Source organism: Pempheris klunzingeri, chromosome 22 (genome assembly GCF_042242105.1).
Source record: "Pempheris klunzingeri isolate RE-2024b chromosome 22, fPemKlu1.hap1, whole genome shotgun sequence".
NCBI classification, from domain to species: domain Eukaryota; kingdom Metazoa; phylum Chordata; class Actinopteri; order Acropomatiformes; family Pempheridae; genus Pempheris; species Pempheris klunzingeri.
Window position 1 is genome coordinate 4,035,218 of NC_092033.1, and position 23,206 is coordinate 4,058,423.

At 44.5% G+C, this 23,206-nt stretch overlaps 5 protein-coding genes across 5 annotated transcripts in view; 3 read left to right on the top strand and 2 right to left on the bottom strand.

Annotated features, from left to right (window-relative positions):
* Positions 1 to 3,380: 3,380 nt before the first annotated feature.
* Positions 3,381 to 6,021, bottom strand: alg10 (ALG10 alpha-1,2-mannosyltransferase). The gene is made up of 3 exons (XM_070853956.1): positions 5,689 to 6,021; positions 4,687 to 4,884; positions 3,381 to 4,608 (listed from the first exon to the last, which is right to left on the bottom strand). The coding sequence occupies exons 1-3, from the start codon at positions 5,851 to 5,853 to the stop codon at positions 3,547 to 3,549; spliced, it is 1,425 nt and encodes a 474-aa protein (XP_070710057.1). The 5' UTR covers positions 5,854 to 6,021; the 3' UTR covers positions 3,381 to 3,546.
* Positions 6,022 to 6,261: 240 nt separating this feature from the next.
* On the top strand, positions 6,262 to 7,825 carry tprkb (Tp53rk binding protein). The gene is made up of 4 exons (XM_070853749.1): positions 6,262 to 6,472; positions 6,675 to 6,797; positions 6,874 to 7,050; positions 7,172 to 7,825. The coding sequence occupies exons 1-4, from the start codon at positions 6,332 to 6,334 to the stop codon at positions 7,256 to 7,258; spliced, it is 528 nt and encodes a 175-aa protein (XP_070709850.1). The 5' UTR covers positions 6,262 to 6,331; the 3' UTR covers positions 7,259 to 7,825.
* srr (serine racemase) lies at positions 7,730 to 9,918 on the bottom strand. Its single transcript, XM_070853750.1, has 7 exons — positions 9,858 to 9,918; positions 9,329 to 9,506; positions 9,058 to 9,239; positions 8,848 to 8,978; positions 8,542 to 8,690; positions 8,326 to 8,415; positions 7,730 to 8,204 (listed from the first exon to the last, which is right to left on the bottom strand). Exons 2-7 carry the CDS (start codon positions 9,504 to 9,506, stop codon positions 7,963 to 7,965), a joined length of 972 nt encoding a protein of 323 aa, XP_070709851.1. The 5' UTR covers positions 9,858 to 9,918; the 3' UTR covers positions 7,730 to 7,962.
* Positions 9,919 to 10,042: 124 nt separating this feature from the next.
* Positions 10,043 to 13,809, top strand: trmu (tRNA 5-methylaminomethyl-2-thiouridylate methyltransferase). Its single transcript, XM_070854014.1, has 11 exons — positions 10,043 to 10,179; positions 10,566 to 10,731; positions 11,379 to 11,485; positions 11,582 to 11,704; positions 11,794 to 11,966; positions 12,089 to 12,142; positions 12,317 to 12,383; positions 12,515 to 12,615; positions 12,705 to 12,849; positions 12,949 to 13,031; positions 13,131 to 13,809. The coding sequence occupies exons 1-11, from the start codon at positions 10,098 to 10,100 to the stop codon at positions 13,278 to 13,280; spliced, it is 1,251 nt and encodes a 416-aa protein (XP_070710115.1). The 5' UTR covers positions 10,043 to 10,097; the 3' UTR covers positions 13,281 to 13,809.
* Positions 13,810 to 15,997: 2,188 nt separating this feature from the next.
* The window catches only part of celsr1a (cadherin EGF LAG seven-pass G-type receptor 1a), a 78,853-nt gene continuing 71,644 nt past the window's right edge, over positions 15,998 to 23,206 (top strand). Inside the window, exon 1 of the mRNA XM_070853543.1 lies at positions 15,998 to 19,532. Within this exon, the coding sequence (XP_070709644.1) occupies positions 15,998 to 19,532 (3,535 nt within the window). The remainder of the gene's footprint in view (positions 19,533 to 23,206) is intronic.

The following is a 23,206-nucleotide window of genomic DNA, read 5'->3' on the forward strand; positions in this document are numbered from 1 at the left end:
AATCCTTTAAAGTTCTAAGGCCACATTTTTATACTAGTTGCTGCAATTAGTGAGTTCATTTCTCTGATGTTCACATAATGTTTAATGTCTTTGTGGAGGATTTTTAATTCCAGTACAATGAGATGACAAACTGAATTTAAAGTATTGAAACTTAAATGAATTCACCCAACAAATAACACTGTAGAGAAGCCTGGAGACGATCATGACTTGTTATAAAAGTGAGACATTTATTACGAGCTCTCGCTCACTGGACCCCTGTGCTCCCAGCAGAGGAGGCAGAGTGGGAAAAGAAAAGGTCTCTGTTGTAACCACCCACTGCAGGGGTGATAATAATTATCAGGAATGGTGTGTGCCTCGCCTTTGAAATAATGTCACAGTTAATGGCGGCTTGTTGCTTCTCCAGCCAGCAACCCTAATAAACTAAGAGAGATATTAAAAGACTTGAAGGTTCAGTAATACTTCTACAGATATGCTTCACACGTATGTTGAGACACTGGATGAGATGCTAAAGCCACTGTGTGCTTCCTGCAAGTCTCCATTACCCAACATACATCAGAAAGAGCAAAACCTTTGTGCACATCCAGGTGCATGAATGATAATTTTGTTCGACGTGCAGCGATCCTGGTTATATTTTCATCTTTTTTTTTTTATCCTCGCAGGCTGCCAAGCACTTTCATTAATAAGAGAAGTGTGAGTCAGTGTTAAAGTGAGCTGAAATGTTTTAAATGATATTCAGTGACACAATAACAAGTGTTGCCTGTGTAGTCAGTCTGATGTATCTGATCCTCAGTGCCTTAGACCCCCTTTGTTGTCTAAACTATTAAAAACTGAGCCACGTTGTTGCATTTGGTGACATCGTTCCTTTATCACAATAAACAGGCACTGTACTGTATTATGAGCTGATCCTGTACCATGCTCCTGCAACAACCACTGGCTACACAGTCAAATGTGTATTAATCCGCTGCTGAAAGTAGTCCCCACCACATACACTACTAAAAACCACAGCTGTGTTGGCAAATTACTGGGCTGAGTTTTAATGATTTAATGCCCCGTAGACACAGTTGAGCTTCAGACACAGGACAGAGAAGAAGGAAATTATTGAGAGACAGACTCATAACACATTATTGGCTTTGGTGTTTTCAATCTGTTTCATTATTCTATACAAGCGACATGGACACACTAACAGCCCAACACATCGACAGAGAGAAGTCCTGAGAACAGAACATAATTTACTCACTTACACGACTGTGAACTTTTCTTTTTTATTATTTGAAACCTGAACTGCTTCTGTTAAGTTCGTGCTTTAGACTTGTTGAGTTTTATAAGTAGGAACATTTGGAATACAATGACTTCAATATGAGGGCGTGGTCCTATCGTTTTAGCACTTTTGCTCAGAAAGCAATCAATGATTAGTCATTAAAATTCTGCAAAAGATACCAAAATAAAGCAAAAGCCTGAACACAGCACACCAGCTCGGAGTGTCTGAACAGTGTAATCAGCATTTGTTTAACCGTCCCAGTTTGATTTGATCAACGAGTCTCCTGTGAGCTGGCCCCACACTGCTCAGTGTAATTAGATTCTAGACAATATGTGGGTTAAATGGAGCTTCTTGTTTTCTCTTTTCTCCCAACTGGGCATTCACTTTCAAAATAAAGCCCACACCAAATGACTATGGGCGCCAGCGGTCAATAGTTTTCATTATCATCATTGAGTACTGTAGAACACTAGAACCTGCTGATCACATTTGGCTGCCTGGGCTTCCTGTCTGTCTGTCCCTGTCAAGCTGTATTTCCATTTCATTAGGAAGCTCATTTTTTAGAGTTGAAAGTGGCTGATAATGTGAAGAGTGTGGCTCCACACGAACCGTTTCTCTGCTGATGTTTGGTTTTTACTCTGGCTCAGTTTTTACTCAGCTGTAAAAGCATCACTTCAGTATTGATTTTAGAAGCACTGTGGCTGATTTACTTCATGTTTAAGTTCTCCGTCTGCTCATGGGAATATCCAGCTTTGTCTGTTACAGTAGCGCCTCCTAGTGGCTGATTCTGGATGATCTGTTGAGTTAGACCGATGTACAGGTCACACATCTATGGACACAGTAGTTAACAGCCTCATTTATGATATATATTGGATATATAATATAATGTGGAGAGCAAATTATCCTCACACTTTTGTTTTCTCACAACAAACGTGTACCTGCAGGCCCAATCAGAGTAGTATAATACCCCTTTAAATAAATATGTTGTGATTAAACTCTCTGAATATCAGACTATTGTAATCGATGCAGCTATCATGCACACACACACAGTTTGTTGGATTATGCATCACACTTGTTGGCGTCGTGTAATAAGATCTTTGTGGTCCATATGTTCGCCCTATGAATAAACTTAGCTTGAGACTTGAGGTTGCTTGAGTCATTTTATTGGAAAGTCTACACAAGATTGTATGAACAGGGGAACAGCGAACAGCTGGATGGACACATGAGCGAACACAGACTCTGACACAGCTTCAGAAGGGACTGCGTGACGAAAGGAAATAACTTCATAATTAAGTGTTGCATAAAAAAATAACAGAAATAAAAACACACACACAAATCAGGCACAATGACAACAGAAAGGGGAACAACAACAACAACAACAACAACAAAAGGCAAGACGACTTTGTTTAAAGTGCAAAAAAAAAAAAAAAAATGAAATCACTAAAACAACTAAATTAACAATGATTAACGACACATTTCTGAATCTCCTCCAGTGGATCTTTATGGCTTGGTCAAAGTAAAAATGGTCTCCAAATCTTCAATTTAGTCCCATAATTATAAAGTTGTCTGTTGGTCAAATGCGTCCATGAAAAACCAAAACTCTCCGTTATTACAAAAACATCCCGTACAATATAAAGCCTTAAGTTTACAATATGGCTGTTGTTTTTGGTCTCTTAAATCATATTTACAGCTCATGTTAACAGTGTTTTTCACCATACAGTATTTACATTTTAAGTACAAAACAGTTTGCTGTAAGAAACCCACATCCAACCTGCTAAAAATGTCAAAATTACATGATTGTTTTTCCACCAAAAAAAGATTCATGTACAGTAGCAACAAACCAGACCAGTCATAATCCTGATCAGTACCAATGATTTCACAACACTCACCACCCCTGTGTTGTCTGTCTGAGCCAAAAACTCCCTGAATACTCTTGCTTGTTTTCATGTGATTATGAGCTGAGTCACAGTATATTTACAGGCCTGATGCAGCATTTGGAGCCTTTGTCACTAAAAACCAGAGGCAGCGTTACTCGAAAACCTTCAACATCAAACATTAAGTATTAAAAGGTTTTTGATGTTCACTGCTGTCACCTTAACACAAGCGATAATGATTCTCAGTGGAAGCTACGACAATCCAAATGGTGAAAATGTTTACTGTTTTTGTCCGGTTCTTTAATTACAGAGACGCCACTGGTACTGTGTCTTCTGGAGAGTAGCGCTGGGAAGATCCTTTGAGAATGACACCCTGTTTGAACATCTCACACCAGGCGCCTTCCTCGTCTCTTTTGCTCACCACATGAACCTCTGCGTGGCTGTGCTGTCCGGCCAGTGGAAGGTCTTGCTGATGAAGAGGTAAAGCGTGGCAGCGTTGACCGCCGTGTACAGAAGAGACTCCACGACGAGTCTGGGAAGAGAGGGGAGGGGCATGTGCAGGCGGTACATCAGGTAGGGAACGATGAAGTACCTGAACTCCAGCAGCTTCTGCGGCACTGTGGCAGCCAGGAGGCACGCCAGGAACGCCAGACTCCAGAACAGCGAGCGAGACTTGAAGGAATCCAGAAAATTCCACCCTGCAAACACGTACGCGGGGACAAGGAGGAAGCGCATCATCTCGTGCCTCTGGAAAAGCCTTTTCCACACGTAGAAGGGGAAATGGCGGTTATCTGCCAGGAGGTACTTGTGGACGAAGGTGAACTTCCACACCAGGAGCAGGGATATGCCCGTGATGAAGAGGAAGAACAATGGCTGCTTTTTCAGAGCCTGGAGGAAGCGAAGCACGCGGTGGTAACAAAAAGAGACGGGGAGGGAGAAGAAGAGGGTGAAGGAGAAGAAATAAAAGAGCTGGGGGAAGTTGAGGCAGGCCTCGTGGCTCGTCCTGTCACCCACCACTATCCCATCATTCAGCACCACGAACACCAGGAAGCCCACGCCGACCACAGCGTAAGGCCAGGCCACCAGCAGCACCGCCTTCACGTGACTGGGTGAGATGAGGAACTCCAGCGTGAAGAGCATCACTTTCTTAGCTCCGCCGAAGGACAGCGGCACCTGGGACGGCGGACACTTCTCATCCTTCTTCTTCGTGTGCTCCACCCTCCAGGCTTCGTCCATTTTGGAGGCCACCAACGTGCCGGCGCAGAAGGCCACCCAGATGATGTTGGTCTGGCGGAAGAGCACGGAGCAGACGCCGAGCAGCGCCGAGGCCTTGTGGCAGCCGTAGAGCGTCATGAGGTAGGTGAAGAGGGTGAAGAAAGTAGATCCGGCGTCTGTGTAGTAGAGGAAGTTGAAGAAGTAGAGCACAGGGAAGGTGGATAGAGACAGTGCTGAGAGGACTCGCCGTGAGGTTGTTCGTGTCTGCAGGAAAAGAAAAGTGACATGAGAAGGAGAAGAAAACGACTAACATGGGTGATTATGTTCACCGTGTGGAAATACCTTGTCCCTGAGGTGCAGTTTGCAGATGAGAAGATAGAGCAGGTAAAGGTTGCCGCAGTTGAACAGCAGGTTGATGAAGCGCAGCATGGCCGTGGAACACACAACCTGGCCCGTCAGGCCGGCGAGCCACACCACGGGCTTGATGACGCCCACTGTGACGAGGTAAAGGCCTGGGAGGGTGGTGATCATCGGGTCCCACTGCACAAAACATCAAGAAGAAAAACAGATGTAGGACGTCCTGTGTGGCTGTAGGAATGACTGTGATGTTCTGAGTTATCTAGGTTTGGGGTGTCACAAACTGGGGACAAGGGGTTTGGACGATATTGGAGCAAGCGAGGGAAGGTCTAATGAAAGACACTATCAAGTTGCATCATGGGAAACGGAGGATCCAGCATTGTTTTGTAGCTGAACCCACTACAAGGGACTCAAAGTCTGTCCATCTCAGCCTCTGCTGCTGTAATATTGACGACTGTTTCTTTCAAAAAGCTCTCCGAAGTCAGGGAAGTAAATAACTGATATGCTGGAAGGAGCCTTTAAAACAATGACACTTTATGTTTGCTGCTTTTAAAGGCGCATTCTGCAAATGGTGTATATTTTAATTACATTTCCAAAGTATATCTTGCTTTACTTTTACAGTTTACTGAGCTGAATGTGAAGGTTACTTACTGTTTTTTTTCTCTTATATAAAAAGAGAATATTTGTCCTTTATTTAACCAGTTCAGCTAAAAACAGCCAACAAAAAAAAACACGCTATTCTTCGGAATAACGCATTGATACAACATCTAATTTCCACTTTCCTGGTCTGAGCTGAACTAAATACCACACAGACCCCTCTGATGTCTCTCTATATGTCCGTGCTGGAGATTAGCGCTTCTACATCAGTTTAAAAGACAAAAGCTCCGCTGTCAGATAATCTTAATCCGCCAAACAACAACAACAACAACAACAACAAGCAGAGACAGCGGCTAACGGAGCCGCTACCTCCAGAAAAACCCGCCTCACCTCGTTGAACTTCCCCTGACAGTATTTCTGAGCTTGTGGGACATGAAATATCTCGTCCATGTAGGGCTCCCTTTGCTCCCGGGTGACTCTGGAGAAGAGCAGGCAGGACACGAGAAAGTTGGTGCTGCAGAGAGCAGTGAAGATGTAGCCTTCAAATTTCTCCATGTTTGATGACGAAATCCGCTGTGAAAGTGAACGCTAGCTGTAATAATGCTGTTTGTGCCGCATAACGAGTAGATTAGCGCGTTAAAAACACCGTAAAATCTCTATTCTGAGGGAAACTGGCTGCGCTGCGTCCTCTTCTGATTAACGGGTGAGTTTAGATGTTTGACAGCTGGCGGTCCGCTTCGGAAATCTGCTCGGTGCGGAAACTCCTGTAAGCATTGGTTCCTAGGTTGTGTTAAATAGTTTAACAACACCTTATATCAAACAGTAATCACATGTAATTATACATGTGGTGAATTTTTAAATTTATGATGTTTTAATGTGTCGTTTTATTGCTTTTGTGGAGCTGTTTCCCCAAACAGGAAGTTTCCTCCCGGGCGGTGTCACCGTGTTTTGGTTCCCCTCATGTGGAGGCATGCAGGTGAATCGCGGTGGTTAATGGTGATTTTCCTCTCAGTGCGTGAAACAGTTGTCCAGCATGCATTCAACACATAATCTAGAGCTTTTTCCCGACTACACAGTGACTCAGATGCTTTTCAAAGAGGTCACAAATGCCGCAGATTTGAGACAAAGTGCGATGGCGGGTAAAATAAACGGTGCCTTGATCAACCCGACGATGGTGAGATAATTTTACTCAGCTTTAGCAACGTTTTATTAAAGAATCATCCACATTTGGCTCATTCTTCTGTGTATTTATTAGCTAAACACATATCTAGCCTCGTCTCTAGCACTGCTCGGACCTTTTAAACTAAGTGGGAAGTGAAAAGTAAAAACTGTGGCACTTATTTCACCTTCACTTCGTTTGTGATTTCATGTTACAGCTGGTGAGTCCTTTCCAAGTGCTGGTGGCTGTCAACAAAGCTGTCAACCTGCAGAAAACTGGAAAAATGAAGACCAGAAGTTTGTACTCAGAAATAATCTTCAACCTGTCACCTACTAATAATGTGAGTAACCAAAGTGTGGCTCCCTTTTATGTGGATCATTGTCCTTTTCTTAATAATGAATGATATTTGTGTGCAGATCTCAGAGGCCTTTAGACGGTTTGGGATCTCAGATGGAAACGACTCGGTCCTGGTGGTCCTGGTTCACACCAAAGACGAGTCCCAGCCTCTGTCAGACATCACAGACAAGGTGAACGGACGGCAGGTTCCAGTGGAGGATGTTTCCTCGCTGTCAGACCATGAAAAAATCAAAAAGGTTCGTCATCTCTGTTTTAATTCTATGCGACTCGTTCCGTATAATCTGGACTTGCATGTGTGCACGTGTGTGTTTACTATATGAATTTCTTTTCATCTTACCATTTTTTCTTTTATTCCAGCTGTATAAAATCACTCCCCAGGAGGAGAAGTGTGGGAATCTGCTGGACGCCATTGTATGCAGGATGGCCACCAAGGATGTTATGTAGCGACAAGAGGAAAAGGGACCAAAACAGGACTTGTTGCCTTTTTTCATATGAGATGTGGATTTCCTGCTGTTGATGTCAGTTTTTCACATTGTTAAGTCCCAAAACATGCCAACATTGTCTTTTGTGCACTTCACGCGAACTGAAATCAACATTAACTGGAGAAAAAGTCACATTTCTCATGACTTTACTTGTCATTTCTCCTGCTTTGATTTTGTATTTAATTGTCAGACTCTGACAGATGTGGAGAAAGTTTGAGAGGCAGTTTGGGAAGTCGTAACACTTTATTAAGCATCATATCAAGTTCCCACTGCAACTTTTCATGCCTTTTCAGTGACAGTTAATTTGTCTCTGAGAGTTGGAGGTGATCTATGAGTCTTCTGACAGGATAATGAATAATTAATCCAAAGTGCTCTGGGCAAAATATCAGCCAGATCTCAAGAGGATTATAAAATACATTTGCATCTATAGCACTGACATTCAGATTGGAGCCACAATATCAGTCAAACCCTGTCGGCATAAGAAGACCAGAATATTAAATGCCCTGATTGTCTAAAACAGTTTAGCTTTGTTGTTTTAAATCTCCTTGAATGACCTGACATTTCATCTTTGCATTATCAAGAGACAACGTGTACAATGCATCAAGAAAACAAAGACATACTGGCAGTGACGTGTGAGAAAAGCCACATTATCGTAGTGTATTTTTGTCAGTCTGGGAAGTTAACAAGCTCGTCTTTTCCGATGTTCCCTCCGCTGAGGATGCACACCACGTTCTTGCCCTCCAGCTCGGGTATCTTGTTGTTAACGATGGCGGCGAACGCAGCTGAGCCCGACGGCTCCACCACGATCCCGGACCTGTAGAGGATCGACACCGCCGCCTTGATCTCTTCATCGTTTACAAGGACGATTCCCTCAACGTAACGCCGACACAACTGGAAGGGCAGCGTGCCTGGGACACAAAGGAAAGGAGAGGAACACAACCAAGCTTTCTCAGGGTTGCCAAGAAAACCAGCAGACTATCGAGTGTTAATTTAAAGATGAAAGATGATCAGAAACGGCCTGAATGATACCAGCAGAAGGTGGTGCGAGTCCTGAGGCGATGCTCTTGGTCTCCATTCCCACTGGCTTCTTCTCGATGAAACTTTTGTACATGGTGCAGGCTGAGTTCAAACACAAAACACAAACTCACTACAAGCCCAGAGTTCTGCAAGCTGCTACTGTAGGACGCCTGGTGGCTCCTCGTGTGAAGCTAAGACATCAGGTCACTCCCTCTACGTTAGTTTTACCTCCTTCTGGTTCCACACCGTAGATTCTCGTCTTATCGCAGCCTGACAGTTTGATGGCAGCAGCTACTCCGGCCAGCAGCCCCCCTCCACCACAGCACACCACCACCACATCCGGCTCGGGCATCACCTCCAGCACTTCCAAACCTAAACTGGACACACACAATTAAATAAATGTTTAAATACACAGTGTATCAAAACTGTTTCTGTCATACTTTTTGAGTAATTTTTCATGGAAATTAGATTTCAAACCCATGACAGTGTGCTTCAGTGGTGCATTTCTGGTTATCGATCAGCCTGTTTCTTTACCTGGCGTGTCCTGCGATCAGATCCAGGTCATCATAGGAGTGCAGGAAGGTCATGTTGTCCTCCTGAACACAGCGGTTCACCACATTCATCAGAGATGAGGTGGGAACTCGCTCCACCTCCACGCCGAAACTCTGAGGATGAAAATGACACTTTAGTTGCAGAGAATTTGTCCGTGTTTGTGAGTCAAACAACCAGCCGACCGCCTCTGACCTGTATGAGGACGGATCTGGACACTGGGGCAGTTTCTGGCATCACCACCTTGCCCTTTGTCCCATAGTGCTTTGAGGCGTACGCAAAAGACTTCCCATAGTTCCCAGCAGACATGGTGACAAAAGGACCACCCTTGGGCCTCCTGGAAAACTGACTGGCCACCCCTCTGATCTTAAAGGACCCTGTCAATGAAACACGACACAACTCTTTTAGGCATCGAGCCATCACGAGGCGTGGTTGTGTGTGATGAATCGAAGTGGTTTCCTCTAACCAGTCCTCTGCATGTTCTCCAGTTTGATGTGGATGTTGCAGCGGACGTCGAGAGGCAGGGTCGTCTGGCCCCAGGGGATCATGGGAGTGTTGATGACGCCCAGGGGGCTGCTTCTCACCGTCTCCCTGGCCTCTCTCAGCAGATCCAGGGTGACGGCATCTGCAGATACCTCGTCCATCTATCAGGGATATATTAGTGTGGCCTCCATTATGAGCTAATAAATAACATGCACTCCATAAATTAATGGTCTAATTAGAATAATTATGCTTTTTTTTTGGCATTTAGATTTTCTATTCACACTTTAAAGGATTTCACATCTGCCCTCTTCTTTATAAAATAAGAGGAACATTATAAATATTTAGTTAGCTGGACATAATTTAAAGATCTATAATGTAAAGATTTCAGCTGTGCTACACCAGACATGTGAGCAGTCCAAGTACCCTGACAGATTTTGAACGATTAATTACAAAACCTACTTTTAAGAAAAGAAATTAACCAAAAAAGCGCATTAGGCTCGTTTCCCACTGACCTTATTAACTGATTTGGATGTTTCAGTGACTTTTAAGAGTTGCAGCTCCGTGATGTTTACGGTGTTACAGCTTTAGCGGCACCCACCAGCTTCACAGTTCCGGTTTGAAGCGTGTTTCCGGTCGGACGTTATTATTAGACGGACCGCAAACATGGCCGCCCTTTCAAGTGGCAATGGAGAGCAGTTACCTAACTTTTCTTAGTTAAATGAGTAAAATAGAAAGGAGTATAATTTAAAAACATGGGGATTATAAGACACGTCGTGTGCGCCATGTCGGGCGGCGTCGACAGCTCCGTGGCTGCGTTGTTGCTAAAGAGAAGAGGTAAGAAACACCTGTCGGACAAACACACCTGGGATGACTTATGTTGATATATTTCACATTGAAAACTCCAACACGTTTTATTTTTGCAGCCAAAGTAGAGGTGGGTATTTAATTTCACTGCTAGGGAGGAGTGATAAATATAAAAACTCCTCCCAGCTTCACAACAAGACTCAAAATATGTGACCCATCATAAAACTATAATTAGCACATGCTTTATTATCTAACACTTATTATTATTATTATGTTGGTTTAAATGGTGTATATACATGTTTTAAATTATATATTGAGGCATGCATCCTTCCCAGGCAGGGGGGTGTCCAGACCCCCATGATTTAAAAGTGCTAGAATAACCCACACGTTGTTATTTTCTTCTCTTTCCTGTGAAGGTTATGGCGTAACAGGAGTTTTTATGAAGAACTGGGACACGCTGGATGAGAGAGGGGTGTGCACGACAGAGGTAGACTGTGAGGACGCCTACAGGGTGTGTCAGAGCCTGGACATCCCCTTCCATCAGGTGTCTTATGTCAAAGAGTACTGGCATGAAGTGTTCAGGTGTGTGTGGCCGCCGTGAGTGAATCATTAACACTTTTTTTTTTTTTTTTTTTAACTTTTTTTTTATTCAATTATTTGAAATATAAAAACAAAGAACATGAGGTCATCATGGGTGTTACATTTAAAATCTCAACACATTTTTCTCCATACATCATGTCATACTATTCTGAACAGAGTGCATACATCCATTTTTCCCATTGTTCAGTACATTTCTCTAACTCAAGTCTTAAAACAAAAGTAAGTCTCTCCATACAGTAGATTTCTTTCACTATCCCACGCCACTGGGCCAATGTTGGAGAATCAACCTGCAACCATTTTCGGGTTATAGCTTTCCTGCTACTTGCCAAAAGTATCTTCAATAAATATTTATCTTTGTGTAGGAGTGTTTCAGGTATTTTACCAAGATAAAAAGTTACAAAAGAATAAACTAACTCCACTCCCATTACTTTGTTTATCTCATTAGCCACCTCCCCCCAGTATGACTGGATTTTTGGGCAGGCCCAAAACACATGGAAATGATTCGCCATTGAGGTTCCACATTTTCTCCAACAGAAGCCCCGGTCGCGCGAGCCTGTTTGCATTGCAGAATCATTAACACTTTTTAACTCTTTAATGCGACCGTCACATTCGTCTTTTCCATCCTCCAGTAATCTACTGAAGGAATATGAGAATGGCAGGACGCCAAACCCAGATATAATGTGCAACAAGCACATCAAATTCAACCATTTCCACAAGTATGCCGTCAACACTCTGGGTATGTAATCATTAAGAGAGGCTTAACATCTGAGATTTCCTACCATCAGGTGTCACATTGTCCACATTGTCTTGTTAAATAACATTTTTAATGAAGGTGCTGATGCCATGGCGACAGGCCACTACGCCAGGACGTCACAGGAAGACGAAGAAGTTTTCCAACAGACGTACACGGCTCCGTCTACCACTCTCTTCCGAGATCGATTTGAGATTAGAAATCGTAAGAGTTTTAAGCCGAGTTTGTTTCTGTGCTTCTGATTTCTAGTTCACGCTCTTTGCTTTAATATTTCTTTCCCTTCCCTCTGCCAGCGGTGAGGATGTACAAAGGAGCAGACCTCCTCAAAGACCAAACCTTCTTCCTCAGTCAGATCTCCCAGGAGGCCTTGCGACAGACGATGTTCCCGCTGGCCGGACTCACCAAAGAGTTTGTGAAAAAGATCGCTGCCGAGGCCGGGTTTCACCATGTACTGAAGAGAAAAGAGGTAGGCAGACACAGATACATATAAAGACAGATATTTAATTCACATTGTACGCTAACAGTAAACTCCAGATTCATTCACAGTTGTAATTTATGAGTAAGCTGATTGCGTTGATGTCTTTCCAGAGCATGGGCATCTGCTTCATTGGAGAGAGGAATTTTGAAAACTTTATTTTGGAGGTAAGAGTTAAAACTTTCTGTTCCACATAATAATCACCAACTTTGTCTTGTGATCTTTATATTTTCTCTTCCTTTTAGAACAGAGGCTTCTTGCCTTAGTTTCTGACTCACTCAAAAGCTAGAATTCATAAAGAGATTCATATGAATCTATACTGTTTTTTTTTTTTGTTCTAGTACCTGGAACCTAAACCAGGAAACTTTGTCTCCATTGAGGACGGGAAAATCATGGGAACCCATAAAGGTATGTTTGTGATTGTTTAAGATTCTCAGATTGTTTTCTGTGTCCTGCTCTATCATCCACTGTATCCTCTAAATATTTAACAACTCATATTGTGCTTTCCGTCACTTCTCTGTGCGTCTGTGTCGGCCCAGGCTGGTTCACTCTGACGCTGGGCCAGAGGGCGAAGATAGGAGGGCAGAGAGACGCCTGGTTTGTGGTGGACAAAGACATCACTACCGGAGATGTGTTTGTGGTGAGAGGGCCTGGCTCTGTTGTTGCATCTTCCTTCCTTGTTTTAAACTGGACCAATTTGACTTATTCCTTAAATCTCGAACCAATCAGGCTCCAACAACCAATCACCCGGCACTTTTCCGTGACACGGTGCGGACAAGCCGCTTCCACTGGATAGCAGTGGACCCGCCTCCTGAACTGGCCCGGACCCAGATGATGGAGTGTCATTTCCGCTTCATCCACCAGATGCCGCTCAGTGAGTCGTGTGTTGTCGGCACCTGCACGCTGGTGTAAGAGTGAAGTGAAGTGACAGCAGAATGACAGCACAAAAAATAAATGTTTATTTGCTTTCCAGCTCCCTGCACTGTGACGCTGAACATGAACGGCTCTGTGTGGATCTCACTCTCTCAGCCAGTCAGAGCTCTGACACCTGGACAGGTAGTTATAGTAGATTTAGAATACAGTGTGGTTACATGGACCAGTTTTTCTTTGTACATGTGCACGTTTCCTTAGTCGTCCTGTCCGTTCCTCCCCCAGTTTGCTGTGCTCTACAAAGGAGACGAGTGTCTGGGTAGTGGGAAGATCATCCAGCTGGGGCCCAGTGAACACACACTGCAGCGGGGCAGAGAACGGTTGATGTCAGCCGCGCAGACCAAGGAGCAGCAGACCCCCGAACCAGCCAGCTGAAACGATCTGTCCGGTACATGAGCTAGAGCACCCTGTTCATAAAAACACACCGTTCATCAGACTTTGTGGCACAGTGGCTGCTACGGAGGCCATAGTGGAGCCTGTAAACAGATGGTTGTTTTTAAATGCTCATTTTTGACACAAGGACGAAAAAAGGGCTGATTTTTATACTGTTTTTAGGATTGTGTTTTGATACTGTGAGGTCTGATCTGTCAGCTGCTCAGAAAACCATCTGAATCCAAGCCCAAGTGTGTTTTGGAGCAGAGACTACATGGTATAAAGATGGTTTACTAAGTAACAGTAGCCTCAATTTGAACAGCTTTTCCACTTTTAACTATCTAACACTACTGAACACCACACAGAGCAACCGTTGCCAGGTACAGTATGACTGTGGCACCTTGTAGTAATGTTATCATGAACGTTCATTAGACCTGCTGTTGTTGTTTGCTATGTATTGCAATGGAAGACCTGGACCGTGACTTTTGGTTATTTAAGGCAAAAATTACTGTTTGACAGTCATGTTCTTGATCAGGTGTTTGTATTTAAGAAGTGTGGGATTTATTTAAAAGTAAAACTTTTATTAGAAACCAAACTCAAGTTCACCTTTTCAAAAAGTGTTCAGCTCTAAAATGTTTCAGTCGCCAATCTAAACTTTTATTTGGAGAGTTTTTTGTCTCCATACATGGGGATCATATAAAGTCTTTAAAGTTTGGAAAATGCTTAATTTTAACCATAACGTAATGTGCTTGAATTCAAATATACTCCTTATATATATTCAAACGTACTCCATAACCTGGTGTTTCACCTACACAAACCAAAAATCTATTAATATGTGAAATAAAACCAGTTTTGTTAGTGTGTCTCAAAGAAATATAATAATAAAACATACAAGGTTAATTTGAACAGCTGCTAAATTTTAAAAAAATTATGCTACACATTGATTACTGTGGGTAAAAAAAGAATATTTTCACAGTTGCGTTTATAGTAACAGTAAACACTGGAGAAATGAATCCAAACACAGATATCAAACAAAGGCAACCAAATATGATACAAAAGACGAATACGGTGTTTTTTCTTATTTCTGCTCTTTTGCACATTAAATAATTGTTTGTTATTTTAAATGACAGAAAACACATTGAACTTATTACTGTCATGTGTGTCGCTTCCATGTTTTAGTCCAAAGATTTTCTTCCTTAGAAAAAGATCCAAACAGAAAAACTGAAGTGCCCTTTCTCTTCATTGTCGTAGCTCGTAGTACAAAAGTTCTTCCTTAACTCCAAACTGTAAATACTTGAACATTTACCACTGAGTGAATAAACCTAATAAGTGATGTGCTGACTTGTTTTTCATTGGCCTGTAAATTTAAAAACTCAGTTTAGAGTAGTTACATACCTGAGAAATACAGTGTATAGTTGTCAATAGTTGTAATTGTACAGTTATTAGTCCACAGGGTGGCGCTATTGCATAAGGTTAACCTGCAGGGTGAACCTGTTGAGCATTGCTCTGCACAAACAACACACTGTACGTCCTAATGAATCCTAATGACAGTCACAGCGCAGCTTAATCTTACAAATTTAACTTCATCATATCGTCTGTTTTCCCAGAAGTAGATTTCATGTCTGGCATTCTTTGAAAAGTTTCCCTGTCGGTCCTCTGCCAGCCTTAATGAAACCGCTTTTCTGGGGGAGGAAAAATGTGACCAGCATACAGAGAATAAAAAGGCTCAAACAACACAAGAAGAAGAAGAAGAAAAGGTTTTAATTGATTCATGCAATACTTAATAATCATAATTGTGCCAAAACAAAATGATGAAAAGAGAAATAAAATGTTATTAGATGAGTAATGATCTAGTTTACTAATCTAATTTACTCAATCTAGAGGAGACTGTGCTTATTTCTGAGATAACAACCTCAAATTAATACTAATGACCTTTCAGAGTCATACTGACTAACAAAAGAAAGAATTAACTGAAAACAGTTGTTTAAATATTAAACCCTGTCCAGCTTTTTATTATATTGACAGATTAAGATAAGATATTCCTTCATTAGTCCCACGACGGGGACATTTACAAGAGTAGCAGCTGATATTAATATTTACAAAAGATACAAAATAAAATGTACAAAATTAGATTTTAAATGTGTGACTGAATGAAAAAGTCACCATTTTCTAACAACTGAGGACTTGAGGTCTTAGTTCAGCAACTTTTTATGGTTTTTTTTTATTCTTAATGTACCATCAGTGCTCACAGCTGCTTCCACACACTGAAGCAGAAGAAGGAGTGACATTCAAACACACATTAGGAATTTTACCCAACTCTCACCTTATTGTAATAACAATGTACTTGCGCGCATTGGTCACCCGGTCAGGGCCACTTCCTAAATCTCCATGAGAAAAAAAAAAAGCCCCCCCGTCAAAGCGTCCCAGAGGGGGAACACAGCAGGTTTATGGTAATAAGCCTCTGAGGAGAAGAGGAGGAGGAGGCGGAGGAGGAGGAGGAGAGCCACGGAGCCATTTTGTACTCATTTTAAACTCAGTGTGGGTTAACGCAGCCGCTGCGCGTCGTGGATACACCGAGACTATGGAGACCGAGCGCCTTTTCCCACGTTAAAACTTCACCATGAGGGATAAAAGTAAAACGCGGTGTTGGGAGAGGGAGAGTTAATGCTTTTGCGGAGGAGTTTCGGTGAAGTTGGCTGGGATTTGGCAGGTTTAAAAGCATGGAGCTGTCGATGTGTTGGATGTTGGCTTGTGTCCTGTTCAGCGTGCCGCTTGCGAGATGTTTGGAGATGCACCTTTCGGAGACTTTACAGCCCGGGACCGTTTTGGCAAACCTGTCGCTCGGCCCTGGATGGACTTATAAACTTGACAGGACTTTATCCACTAAATTCATCCAGAGCCTTTTCCAAGTTGAGAGGCACGATGGGGTTATCCGTCTGTCCCGCACAGTCCGGTGTGCGCGCACACCGCGGAACCCTGCGCCTGTGTTTGTCACAGCAGGTTCCTCGGCATCTGGAGACGTTATTCTAACACAGTTTAATGTGTTTGTCCACGGCCAGGACTGTTTTATTAAATACAAGAGAAAGAAAGCGCCAGGTAAGCCAGACATTCACATTAAACACCTTTCAAAACTGGAGGCAACTTCCTGCTTGCCTGCAGGTAAACTGCTTTTGAATGTAACAGAACTTTTGCCCACCTTTACGCGGAGCAGCGCCTTTTCGGACAGCATGTGCGCTGGAAAAGACTTAAGCGCAGTGTTCATGCACGGGGGTTTATTCCTGGCCAGTGACTTGTGTCTGGAGCACAGAGGACAGCCCGAGGTGACGGTGCAGTGCGCGCTGCGCACCTCTCCAGGCGCCGGGCTCTCCGTGCAGCTGAGTCTGACGCTTGTAAAAGTGCCCCAACAACACGGATCCCTCTCAGAAACCGCCCCTTGGAAGTCTGGCAATCTGGTTCACAGAGGGAAGCGACAGGTAAACGCGGCACCCCAGTTCCAGCTCCCCAACTATCAGGTGTCCGTGCCCGAGAACGAGCCTGCGGGGACGCGGGTTATCACTCTGAAAGCCACTGACCCGGATGATGGAGAGGCAGGGAGGCTGGAGTACAGCATGGAGGCCTTGTTTGACAGCAGGTCCAATGACTTTTTCGACATCGACTCCCAGACAGGTAGAATAGCAACCGTCCAGGCACTAGACAGAGAAGTCAAAGACACCCATGTTTTTAAAGTCACTGTCACTGATAACGGCTCACCCAAAAGATCTGCCACATCTTACCTCACTGTAACTGTGAGCGACACAAACGACCACAGTCCCGTGTTTGAGCAAACTGAATACCGTGTCAGCATCCGGGAGAATGTAGAAGTGGGCTTTGAAGTGATGACAATCCGGGCCACCGATGGGGACGCCCCCTCCAACGCCAACATGATCTATAAAATTGTGAACGGCGATGGAGTTAATTCTGTGTTTGAAATTGACCCCCGGAACGGCCTGGTGAGGATCAGAGAGCGGCCTGACAGGGAGACGAGGGCCCAGTACCAGCTGATTGTTGAGGCCAACGACCAGGGCAAAGACCCAGGCCCCCGCAGTGCCACCGCCACTGTCCACATCTCTGTGGAGGATGAGAACGACAACTATCCACAGTTCAGCGAGAAGAGGTACATTGTACAGGTCCCAGAGAACGTGGCAGTCAACACCAAAGTCATCCAGGTGGAAGCGACAGACAAAGACGAGGGGAACAACGCCAAAGTTCACTACAGCATCATCAGTGGCAATGTTAAGGGGCAGTTCTACATTCACTCCCCCACCGGTGTGATCGATGTCATCAACCCTCTGGACTATGAGATGATTCGGGAGTATAATTTGCGGATTAAGGCTCAGGATGGTGGCAGGCCTCCTCTGATTAATGGCACGGGGATGGTGGTGGTGCAAGTGGTGGACATAAACGACAACGCCCCCATGTTTGTCAGCACGCCTTTCCAGGCTACTGTGTTGGAAAACGTGGCCGTTGGTTACTCTGTGATCCACATTCAAGCAATCGATAGTGATTCAGGAGAAAATGCCCGGTTGGAATATCGGTTAACTGACACCACGCCTGGTTTTCCGTTCACCATCAACAACAGCACAGGCTGGATTACAGTGAGCGAGGAGCTCGACAGGGAGACCACTGACTTCTACACCTTTGGCGTGGAGGCGAGAGATCATGGCGTACCTGTGATGTCCTCCTCAGCCAGCGTTAGCATCACCGTCCTTGATGTGAACGACAACGTTCCCACATTTACAGAGAAGCTTTACTCGCTGAAGATCAATGAAGATGCTGTCGTGGGGACCAGCGTGCTGACAGTGACGGCTGTGGACAGGGACGTAAACAGCGTGGTCACCTATCAGATCTCCAGTGGCAACACCAGGAACCGCTTTGCCATAACTAGCCAGAGTGGCGGCGGCCTCATCACCTTAGCCCTCCCCTTGGACTACAAGCAGGAACGCCAGTACGTCCTGACAGTCACCGCCAGTGATGGAACACGCTACGACACCGCTCAGGTGTTCATCAACGTGACGGATGCCAACACACACCGGCCCGTCTTCCAAAGTGCCAACTACCAGGTGATGCTCAGCGAAGAGAAACCGGTGGGCTCCACTGTGGTGGTGATCAGTGCGACGGACGAGGACACGGGAGAAAATGCTCGCATCACATACGTGATGGAAGACAACGTTCCTCAGTTTAAAATCGACCCGGATACAGGTGCCATCACGACACAAATGGAGATTGATTATGAAGACCAGGCTTCCTACACATTAGCCATCATTGCCAGGGACAATGGCATCCCTCAGAAATCTGATACCACCTATGTGGAAATCATCATCCTGGATGCCAATGATAATGCTCCTCAGTTTCTTAGGGATATGTACCAGGGGAGTGTATTTGAAGATGCACCTGTTTACACCAGCGTCCTCCAGATCTCTGCTTCGGATAGAGATTCTGGCTCAAATGGCAGAGTGAGCTATACGTTCAATGGTGGCGATGACGGAGAGGGGGATTTCTTCATAGAGCCTTACTCTGGCATTATCAGAACTGCTCGCAAATTGGACCGGGAGAACGTTCCTGTTTACAATCTGAAGGCCTTCGCTGTGGACAGGGGGATACCGCCTCTGAAAGCAGCTGTTCCCATTCACGTGGTTGTCCAAGACATAAATGACAATGCTCCAGTGTTTGAGAAGGATGAGCTGTTCATCGACGTGGAGGAGAACAGCCCGGTGGGGTCCGTCGTGGCCCGAATCACTGCCACTGACCCCGATGAGGGCACCAATGCTCAGATCATGTACCAGATCGTAGAAGGGAATATTCCAGAAGTTTTCCAGCTAGATATTTTTAACGGTGACCTCACTGCCCTCACAGACCTGGATTATGAGACTAAGACTGAGTATGTCATCGTGGTCCAGGCCACCTCAGCACCACTAGTGAGTCGGGCCACGGTGCACATCCGCCTTATAGACATGAATGACAATGAGCCTGTGCTGCAGAACTTTGAAATTATTTTCAACAACTACATCACCAACAAGTCCAACAGTTTTCCATCAGGAATAATCGGAAAGGTACCGGCTTATGACCCAGATGTGTCGGATAAGCTACGGTACAAGTTTGAATCTGGAAATGAGCTCAGTCTGCTGCTGCTGAACGAGGACACTGGGGATCTGAGGCTGAGCAGGGACCTGGACAATGACAGGCCCCTGGAAGCACCCATGACCATTTCCGTCACGGGTAAGACACACTTCTGAAAATGTTCTTCTTTTCATTTAAGTTTCAAGCCACTTTTTCCTGTGAGAAAACTCTCACTTTGTGTGTCAGCATATGCAAAACAGGTGATAAAATGTGTTAAAGACAGAAATTTGAGTCACTCCATGTGATGTGTTAACACACCGCAGAGTTAACACAGCGTTGTGTTGACTAGAGACAGAGGGCTGGTTTTGGCTGTAGTGCTGATTGTGTTTTTAGTGTTTGCTGCAGGCTCTGTGCAGGATCCGGTTGTGCTGCTTTTGTGCCATTTGGGTGATAAGTGTATTGTGTGCAAGTGGTTGGTTGAGGTAATGAAAAGGTGCTATTAGCAGGCACCCTCATAACCAAGCTGCTTTGTTGTTGCAGGTATGTGGGTTTCTGTCAAAAGTGTGAACACACACAAGCGTTAAGTGCAGGCACATGCACACACACATGATTCCCCTCACTTAGAGCATAGGCTGCACTCTTTGAAGTGCTGAGGCTGAAGGTTTTTGGCCTTGTGTAGGTGCGCTGCAGGAGATTTGTGAACATCTTGCGGCAAGATGTCTCCCAGATTTTCACCGGAGTAGCTCTCCTTGCTTTGCATTGTTTTTACACGTTTTTCACACTTGGAGCTGCCTCGGTTTTGAACGAAACAGATCCAGAGTCTGGTTTTGGGGGATAAACTGAGATTTCTGTAGCAGGGGTGTGGATCTCGAGGCTTGTGTGTTCGTATTACAAGGTCATGCAGAAAGAATTTGTGTTAAGTTGCCTTTTTTCCTCTACAGAAGCAGACTTTGTTCTTTCAAGTTAAAGATTAAACAAATGTAAACACTTGGACATTCACACCTAAACTGGCAGGGTAACGGCTACAGTGCATGTAAGTTCACACACTTTGCAAGAAAGCTCTGTGACATTAATCAGGCAGTTGGACCGGCAGGATAAATCTAATACCCTGACTGAATAACTAACCTGTCACCTATTGACAGCTGGTTGCTCAACCTTCTGTCTTTTATTCTTTCCTATATTCTCACACTCTCTCTCTCTCTGTTGGTTGTTCTCCCAAAACACATTAAGCCCTGAAATGGGCAAACAGCCCAACATAGCTAGATCTCGTCAGCTCGCTATCACTCTGTGTCACCCTATCATCTCCCCACGCAAAGCAATGCCAGCATATATCACACATGCTGAAGGAATAGAAATAAGCTGCTGTGGACCAGGGAAACATACGTTCCCAGACCATCAGCTGAATCATCTCTGTGATTATCTGAACTGTGAGCTCCAGATCATTAACAGCAAACAATGCTCACAACTTTTTGCACACAAGAGAGTCCCTTTTTGCTGTCAACTTCAATATATTTCTTTATCTTTTAGCGGCATTCCCCCTCCTTTGGGCAGTGTTAGGGTAATATCGTAGTCCTTTAGCTGGACTGAAACCTGCACTGACACGAGTTAATGTTACACGCTGTGGTTTACCAGTCAGTGGAAGGCCTCCCCACATGTTTTCTCTAACAGTGTTTTTGCTAAAGGACTTGTGCCTTGTCTTTGTCTTGGACAAAAGACAGACTGTCCTTTTCTAAGTGTTTTATAGCCGTTATAGACGACCCGCAGAGCATGACAATAGTTACAGGCCTTACAGCCCCCATTCTTTGCCATTGCACTCATGTTTGTCAATAACTGCTGACAGCTCTTGTGGTATCCTTGACAACAGTGACCTAATGATAGTCCCAAAGGGGGCTGGACCTCTTCATTACATGTAGCCATGTGCCCACACACACACAAATATAAGTAAGCATGTGTTCGTGCACAATTAACCAGATGCGCATTCTCCAACCCCCCCTTTTTTGGTGGCTCACTCTGATGTCAAGTGTTAGGGAACCATTACATCTGATGTCCTGACCTTTCAACCCCGGGCTCTTGGGAGAGGAAGGCCTGAGGGGATTGGTGAGCGAACGACCCCTCAACAAGCACAAAGAGACAAGACTGCGTTTGTGTCTCTGTCTCTCTCGAATTGAATCATTTCGGATCAGCTCCAACTATTCGGACCCGTTCTGCCCTCTAGTCTGACGCACACACACCAGTCTTTTCAGGTTGGTTTTCTCTTAAAGGGGTAACATCATCCTTATCAGCTCATTATGCCTCCTCGCATCAGGGCTGACATCCTCTGTCTATCAGGGCTCTGTCTTGCCTGCTTTACCCTCATTATTATGCCTGGTCAATTGAACAAAAGCCGGTGGATGTATGAAAGTGAGCACAGATTTGTTCAGGCTCCAGACGACCCACGGTGAAATAGAGATGACGAGGTTGCCATCTGTCACAAAAGAGTGACACATTTTTCTCCTTGGATCCTCCTGGTCAAGACTCCTCTTTGAATCAGTGAAAGATGTTCACAGGTGCTTTTATTGTGGCAACAGAAGGCCTGAGAATGTCTCTCTCTACCCTTCTGCTGATACACAAGAAAGCCCTGATAACTCTCCTGAGATACACTCGCTTAACACACTCTGGTAGCCACAACACTGATCTATCTGTCCTAGTTCTCTACCCCTGTACTTGTGTGTGTGTGTGTGTGGCCGTAGCTCCCTGGTTCGATAGCTAAGGGCTAGGTGTTCTCATTGTAAGAGATCTTATCCGAGCTTGTCAGATTTCACTTAAAACCTTTTGGGGTTTTCATTCTGTTTTCTAAAAGATGAGTATCTGTCAATTTCTGTCACAAAGGCAGAGCTGCACAGTGTTTCAGTGTAGTACGCCTCCATCCTGGCTTGATTTTACTCTATAAAACAGGTGTAGACGTTTGGTACGTCACTGAGCCCTGTCCAGTCAGTCGCAGATCTGTGAGGTCTTAAAAATCAAAGCAAGCCAGCAGTGGTTCACAGGAAACAGTCCAATCCCAATTTCCCCAGTTTGTTACCGTAGTTACTGCTGAATAAGACTCTCAAACCAGCTGGTTGCTTGCCAGAAGTGACCGTCGGACCCGCCATCAAAAGACAAGATTTACTAGCATTTGGACAGCTTGTGTTGTTAAAGTGCCTCCACTGTCGGCAATCTAGATAATTTGTGATTTCCTAAAGTGGTGATGAAAAGGAGGGCTTGATTTTGATCGTTACAGATTGAACTTTTGACCTTTTTGGAACATTTGTCTTGACAGAAATCTAAATTGATCTCAAGGAGCCAATCTGAGCTGAACCGCACAAACATTCATCGCCAAAGTGATGCTCTTGGAGCTAAAAAAGGACAGTCAGCTACATGTGACACAGAGAAGATTGTTTCATTAGCCAGTGGTGCGCAGGCAGGTGGCGCTGATCAGTAGTGTTTTGTCCATGTATCCAACACCTTCTTCGATTTGCTCCAATCAAATTGCTGCTTCCTGATATGCAAAAGAATGACATAATGCGCACTGGTGTTTTTTTTTCTCCATCTACCTGATAGGTGGGGTTTACAGCAGCAGAAGCTAAGGCTTGCATGGACTGGCTATAGGTGGAGTTGCGTTATATCATTGAGCGACGCAGCATCGCAGATTGTTACTTAAACGATTAGGAATGATTGATGTTAAATCGTCTTTTTCCACCCTCGCTCTGATCTTTTTCCTAACCCTTGGTGAGCAGGGTGACATGCCACTACACGCACCCATACACGTACCCACCTCCCCCCTTCCTCCCTGTCCTCCCCCTCTTTTTCCCCCA

Bases quoted from the DNA above. Each gene is read 5' to 3' on its own strand.
- alg10 (XM_070853956.1), bottom strand. From the start codon at position 5,853: ATGGAGAAATTTGAAGGCTACATCTTCACTGCTCTCTGCAGCACCAAC. The intron at 4,885-5,688 runs GTGAGGCGGGTT...TGTTTTGTGCAG, and splicing joins GTCAGGGGAAGTTCAACGAG to TGGGACCCGATGATCACCAC. The intron at 4,609-4,686 runs GTATTTCCACAC...CTTTTCCTGCAG, and splicing joins AACTGCACCTCAGGGACAAG to ACACGAACAACCTCACGGCG.
- tprkb (XM_070853749.1), top strand. From the start codon at position 6,332: ATGCATTCAACACATAATCTAGAGCTTTTTCCCGACTACACAGTGACT. The intron at 6,798-6,873 runs GTGAGTAACCAA...ATTTGTGTGCAG, and splicing joins ACCTGTCACCTACTAATAAT to ATCTCAGAGGCCTTTAGACG. The intron at 7,051-7,171 runs GTTCGTCATCTC...CTTTTATTCCAG, and splicing joins ACCATGAAAAAATCAAAAAG to CTGTATAAAATCACTCCCCA.
- srr (XM_070853750.1), bottom strand. From the start codon at position 9,506: ATGGACGAGGTATCTGCAGATGCCGTCACCCTGGATCTGCTGAGAGAG. The intron at 8,979-9,057 runs GTCAGAGGCGGT...TTTCATCCTCAG, and splicing joins CCAGATCCGTCCTCATACAG to AGTTTCGGCGTGGAGGTGGA. The intron at 8,416-8,541 runs GTAAAACTAACG...GTTTGAACTCAG, and splicing joins CGGTGTGGAACCAGAAGGAG to CCTGCACCATGTACAAAAGT.
- trmu (XM_070854014.1), top strand. From the start codon at position 10,098: ATGGGGATTATAAGACACGTCGTGTGCGCCATGTCGGGCGGCGTCGAC. The intron at 11,486-11,581 runs GTATGTAATCAT...TTTTTAATGAAG, and splicing joins GTATGCCGTCAACACTCTGG to GTGCTGATGCCATGGCGACA. The intron at 12,616-12,704 runs GTGAGAGGGCCT...CGAACCAATCAG, and splicing joins CTACCGGAGATGTGTTTGTG to GCTCCAACAACCAATCACCC.